The sequence below is a fragment of the Trichomycterus rosablanca genome, chromosome 2, assembly GCF_030014385.1.
Source record: "Trichomycterus rosablanca isolate fTriRos1 chromosome 2, fTriRos1.hap1, whole genome shotgun sequence".
Lineage (NCBI taxonomy): Eukaryota > Metazoa > Chordata > Actinopteri > Siluriformes > Trichomycteridae > Trichomycterus > Trichomycterus rosablanca.
Window position 1 is genome coordinate 266014 of NC_085989.1, and position 6487 is coordinate 272500.

The following is a 6487-nucleotide window of genomic DNA, read 5'->3' on the forward strand; positions in this document are numbered from 1 at the left end:
GACTCCAGTACATTGCAGGGCTAATTTAGAACAGTCCACCTTCTGCATGGTTTTGGGAGGTAATGGGACCCATGCGGGCGTGTCACCCCAAATTTACTTCATGCAAATAAAGCAGAATTTTATTTCTGAGATTAAAATCTATATAAAAATATAAAATTAGCTGAGAATTTTCTCTGAAACATAAGAACTATAGACAGTGGTAATGCTGGTGGTTAAGATACTTGACTAATGATCAGAAGGTTGCTCGTTTAAGTGCCACCAGTGCCAATTTGCCACTGTTGGGCCCCTGAGCGAGGCCCTTAACACCTCATTGCTCAAATTGTAGTTAGTCGTAACTGTAAGCTGCTCTGGATAAAAGCCTCGGCTAAATGCTGCACATAAACATGAATATAAACATTAGGATCTGTAACGAGGGATTTATAAAGATAAAAGACATTATAGAACGTTCTACACCGTCACATTTATCATCCAGTTTTCATAAAACTTATAAAAACATACATTTAAAAACTGTTTTAATATTCAGCTACAAAGAAACAGTCGTAAAAATGATTAAAATCCCAAAACTGCTGTTAAATACATGTTACTTATGAGTGTATGTAAACTTTGGACCTCAATTCTACCTTAAAATAAAATTCTCTGATAATAAAGGAACTTCAGGTTCTTCAGAGCTTCTGTGTACAGGAACACACTGAACATCACTGACAATAATGATAATAATAATAATAAACCAGATAAATTTAGGAACATCGTGTTTCGGGCCCTTGATTCTGCGTTGGGACACTGTGGGGCCCTACAGGACCCCGTGGCCCCGAGCACCGGCGTTCTTCTCCTGCAGAAAGGTGTACGGCGGGTTCCTCAGCTCCTCGGCGTAGGTGAGACGGCCGCTGGATTCGGGTGAGGCTGAGTAGCTCTGACAGAACTCTCCCTCCAGATGTGGAGCACAGCTGGCGTTGATGGAGAAGAAGAGCATGCCGTGTTTCAGACGGATCTGGTGCTTCTTGTTCTTCTCATTTTTGGGAATCAGGGTTCCTGAGCCCAGACGATCGTCGTCCCATCGGTTGTCTCGATCCCAAACCTCCAACTTCAGGCTCCTGTCAGGGTGAGAGAATACAGATCTGTGAAGCTACGTGATCGTCAGGGCTCGTCTCCAAACACCTGAATACATTTATACTGACGTTATTGTTTATTACCTGCAGAATTCTTACAGAATATTAATAAATAATAAATAAACTTTATAAAAAACTAATAGTGTGAGTGGTTAGAGCCGGAGGCGTGTCGGGTACAAACGCACTGACAGAAGTTTTCAACCCCCAAAATTCTATTCAGACACAAATTTGTACTCTCTAAAAAACTATTAAGTAATAAACATTTACCTCGTCATTTATACTAGATTAAGCTAAACTACATGGACAAAAGTATTGGGACGCCCCTTCTAACTACTGAATTTATGTGTTTCTGCTACAACAGTCACTAACAGCTGTAATAATTCAGTCACATAAAGGAACTGACAAGCTTCTGACTTTGCAGCAACAGTTTAGGGAAGGCCCTTTCCTGTTCCTGCTCTATAAAGACATGAAGAAATGCTCCAGTGTCCTGCACAGAGCCCTGACTCAACAGCTCTGAGATGAACCGGAACTCCGACTGATCACTCAGCGCCCAGCCATACTACTGAATGGGCACATGGGCGTCTTGCGAGATGCTTCTCAGATGAGTGACTGTTGTTCCAGCTGAAAAGGTCACACAGTGTGTTTTAATACTTAAAACGTGTTTTAATGTGTTTTTTAAACGAGACTTTCGATAAGCTCACAGTCAGGCGTCTACATACTTTGGGCCATATAGTGTAGGTTGTGTTAATGGTTAGGATGAGTTCTAATTAATTTGGCAAATCTGGTGGAGTAATTCTGGTCACACTGCTTTTAAAATCAGTGGTGGTGTCAACAATTTAACTAAACTAACTCACCAATTAAATGAGGTAACCTGGTTAATTATGTAACGAAGGGGGCAATTACTTTTTCACACGGGTGATACGTGTATTAAATGTTAAAACTGAGTTTGTTTTTATTCATGGGGGGTGAATATTTCTACTCACACTCTCTTGGTCAGGTCCACGGTTCCGAACCGAACCACGTGGTTCCACTGGGGGAAGTTATTGTTCCAGATGACGGGGGTCATGTCGGATTTTTTATCGTAGAACACTTTGACGTAGCCGTCGGTTTTGCTAAAGTAATCCCCCCAAAGTCCACTGGCACGCAGGACCGTGACGGTCAGCTCTGCCACCCCGGGTTCGGTCGGGCAGCAGTCGGAGCTGATTTTGCCGTGCCCGCCGCACTTGCAGGAGCACTGGGGGCTGCGGTGGCCGGTTTTACACTTGGAGGAACAGGACTGGACCATACGGTTACTGACGATGTAATCGGTGATGGCCTGCCCCAGCGCGGCTCTTCTGACCCCGTCGTTCTTCACCAGCATGTGCAGGGACAACAGGCGGTACGATACCACGCCGGGACTGGTCTTCAGCTCCTTCAGCCATGCAGCGTAGCCGTTCTGTTTACCGGGGGAGAACAGGAGGTCGGCATTCCCTCCGGCACCTCCCAAAACCTTCGTCACACGGTCCATGAAGGAGCCGCTGAAGTTCTTCCCGCGCTCCAGTTTCTTGCTCCTTTGGTGGCAGAAGCTGGCCTGACCTTTAACCTCGACGCCCTCGATATTGGCCGACGCCTCTCTGGAGAGACAGATCCCGATATCGTGGACGGAGAGACCTTTCATGGAGACCTCGCAGGTACGAACGGCGGTGGTGGAATGCACGAGGCCGCCCAGATTCACCTGCCTCAGGAAGTGAGTGCCGTAGACGGAGATGAAGTGCTGGAACGCAGGTTTGGACTGGTTGTTGAAGGCTTGAGGAAGAGCCTGGATGGAACCCAGGAACTCTTTGGTCAGAGGTGGATTAGTACGAACCCGGAGACTGAAAGAAAGAGGCAGAGAGGTTTCAGTGATGAGCCGTAATAAACCAGGATCTAAACGGCTGAGGGACTGTTGGAATCGATCGAGAAAAAGGAGCATTTGTTGAGGGACTAAACTAGTCAATCAGAAGGTTGTTGGTTCAGGCCCTACCACTGGCAGGTTGTCTATTTTGGGTTCATGAACGAGATCCTAAATCCCTTACACGGCCTGAACTGGTTTCACTCCCCTTAAGGATTTATGGGGCGCTAGGGTGGTGCAGCAATAAAACAAAGATCTGGACTTTGTGAACTACTGGCCAGGATTCCTCATGGCTGCCTCTGGCGGCCTCTGCAGGCTGGTGGAGGCGCTGCACAGAGATGATGAATAATGGAGAGCAGTGCGTGATCAGGACTGGGGGCTGCAGCACGTAAGAAGGATACAGCTGGGGAGTTGGATACAAAATTAAGAGAAAGGCCGAGCGTCAGCGCTTCAGACGGCTGTGAAAGGTTAAACAGTTTATCTGAGAGCTGCTGAGTGGACGGTTAAACGTGTTAAACCACCCGCCTGCAGCGCCAGCAAGTTTGAATAAACATGTTACTGAACTCTTAACGTTCTGCTCGCACCTCCAACCACAACCAGAAGAAACAGAGTCCCGCCAAAACCCAAAACCTCTCAACGACGACTGAGAAACAGAATCAACTGCACACAGCTGGAGACGCTGAGATACAAACTCTGTTTCCAGAAAAGATGGGACGCTTTATAAAATGTAATCGAATAAGAATCTCTCAGAATGTTGGAGTTCCAGAAACCCCTCAGACAACACTGTCATGAACCTGTCATGCTACTGTGATAAATATAACCACATGAGCTCAGAAGTTCTTCAGAAAACCGTTGTTACGTAACACAGGCCGCCGCTGCATCAAGAAACTCAACCTGCACCTCTGTTACACACAGAGAGAATCGTACATGAGTTCTATACAGAAACAGCTCAGATTACTAAACATCCCAACTTTTCTGGAAATGGAGAATAAAAATTGATTTACAGATTTATAGACATGGGTGGTTTAATGGGTGGGTGGATGTAACCCAGTCCTATTTCTACATGACTTACGAGTAGTAGCTGCAGGAGAATTTGTGGCTGGTGTAGAAATATTTGTCCTTGGTGGAATGCTCTTGTGCGAACTTGGAGGATTTGGAGAGGGTGCCACCGACAGCCACGCCCGCCACCAGGGGTATCCCGAGCCCCACCTTCCACCCCAGCGAGGTTGTACTGGTGCTCTCCTGCACCACACTGATGCTGGACTCGAAGACTTTAGCCTGAATGCTGCGTTTGCAGTTCACCTTCACGCGCCAGTCGGTGACGGCGGCCGGGATCTTCTGCTCCTTCTGCCCGAGCAGCGAGTTGGTACAGACGGTGCAGTTCCCGTGGGCGCCGCCGCTCACGTACGTCTGCATGTCCACCACGAACGCCCCCGTGGTCTTCATGTGTACGATGTCGAAACCCTCGCCCACCAGGTTGTGACCCGGGACGAACGGAGGACTCCCACACTCCGTGCTCGCGGCCTGGCGGCAGCACGAGGAGACGGAGACCAGCGCCAGGAGCAACACGGGGGGCCACAGCGCCACCTACACACGGAGATAAACACCTCAAACCATACAGGTACAATCATCACAGCACAGACACAACGGCAAGAAAAACTTTGTGAACCCCAGCGCTCAAAAACACTTCCAAACATGTAAAGATCACACCGAGAGCACAATGTACAGTACTGCCCGAGGTAAATATTTATTTACAATATTTATTTATTTAAACAATGTAAATACTAATTTCTCATATTTCTTGTAATTGTAGCTAATTTTGTGCTGCACCGAGTTTTTTTATATCTTCTTTTGTACCTTTTTAATATATTTTAAAAGTCTCGCTGTATAACTACAATGACAATAAAGTCTATCTATCTATAAAAATATATATACAGGTCCTTCTCAAAAAATTAGCATATTGTGATAAAGTTCATTATTTTCCATAATGTAATGATAAAAATTAAACTTTCATATATTTTAGATTCATTGCACACCAACTGAAATATTTCAGGTCTTTTATTGTTTTAATACTGATGATTTTGGCATACAGCTCATGAAAACCCAAAATTCCTATCTCAAAAAAATAGCATATTTCATCCGACCAATAAAAGAAAAGTGTTTTTAATACAAAAAAAGTCAACCTTCAAATAATTATGTTCAGTTATGCACTCAATACTTGGTCGGGAATCCTTTTGCAGAAATGACTGCTTCAATGCGGCGTGGCATGGAGGCAATCAGCCTGTGGCACTGCTGAGGTGTTATGGAGGCCCAGGATGCTTCGATAGCGGCCTTAAGCTCATCCAGAGTGTTGGGTCTTGTGTCTCTCAACTTTCTCTTCACAATATCCCACAGATTCTCTATGGGGTTCAGGTCAGGAGAGTTGGCAGGCCAATTGAGCACAGTAATACCATGGTCAGTAAACCATTCACCAGTGGTTTTGGCACTGTGAGCAGGTGCCAGGTCGTGCTGAAAAATGAAATCTTCATCTCCATAAAGCTTTTCAGCAGATGGAAGCATGAAGTGCTCCAAAATCTCCTGATAGCTAGCTGCATTGACCCTGCCCTTGATAAAACACAGTGGACCAACACCAGCAGCTGACATGGCACCCCAGACCATCACTGACTGTGGGTACTTGACACTGGACTTCAGGCATTTTGGCATTTCCTTCTCCCCAGTCTTCCTCCAGACTCTGGCACCTTGATTTCCGAAAACAGTACTTTGGACCACTGAGCAACAGTCCAGTGCTGCTTCTCTGTAGCCCAGGTCAGGCGCTTCTGCCGCTGTTTCTGGTTCAAAAGTGGCTTGACCTGGGGAATGCGGCACCTGTAGCCCATTTCCTGCACACGCCTGTGCACGGTGGCTCTGGATGTTTCTACTCCAGACTCAGTCCACTGCTTCCGCAGGTCCCCCAAGGTCTGGAATCGGCCCTTCTCCACAATCTTCCTCAGGGTCCGGTCACCTCTTCTCGTTGTGCAGCGTTTTCTGCCACACTTTTTCCTTCCCACAGACTTCCCACTGAGGTGCCTTGATACAGCACTCTGGGAACAGCCTATTTGTTCAGAAATTTCTTTCTGTGTCTTACCCTCTTGCTTGAGGGTGTCAATGATGGCCTTCTGGACAGCAGTCAGGTCGGCAGTCTTACCCATGATTGCAGTTTTGAGTAATGAACCAGGCTGGGAGTTTTTAAAAGCCTCAGGAATCTTTTGCAGGTGTTTAGAGTTAATTCGTTGATTCAGATGATTAGGTTAATAGCTCGTTTAGAGAACCTTTTCATGATATGCTAATTTTTTGAGATAGGAATTTTGGGTTTTCATGAGCTGTATGCCAAAATCATCAGTATTAAAACAATAAAAGACCTGAAATATTTCAGTTGGTGTGCAATGAATCTAAAATATATGAAAGTTTAATTTTTATCATTACATTATGGAAAATAATGAACTTTATCACAATATGCTAATTTTTTGAGAAG

The 6487-nt window shown here is 45.6% G+C and overlaps 1 protein-coding gene across 1 annotated transcript in view; it reads right to left on the bottom strand.

Annotated features, from left to right (window-relative positions):
* Positions 1 to 790: 790 nt before the first annotated feature.
* prf1.3 (perforin 1.3) overlaps positions 791 to 6487 on the bottom strand; it is a 6250-nt gene continuing 553 nt past the window's right edge. Inside the window, exons 2-4 of the mRNA XM_062985137.1 lie at positions 4049 to 4563; positions 2090 to 2959; positions 791 to 1091 (exon numbers count right to left, since the gene is read on the bottom strand). Coding sequence (XP_062841207.1) covers positions 791 to 1091; positions 2090 to 2959; positions 4049 to 4563 — 1686 coding nt within the window. The remainder of the gene's footprint in view (positions 1092 to 2089; positions 2960 to 4048; positions 4564 to 6487) is intronic.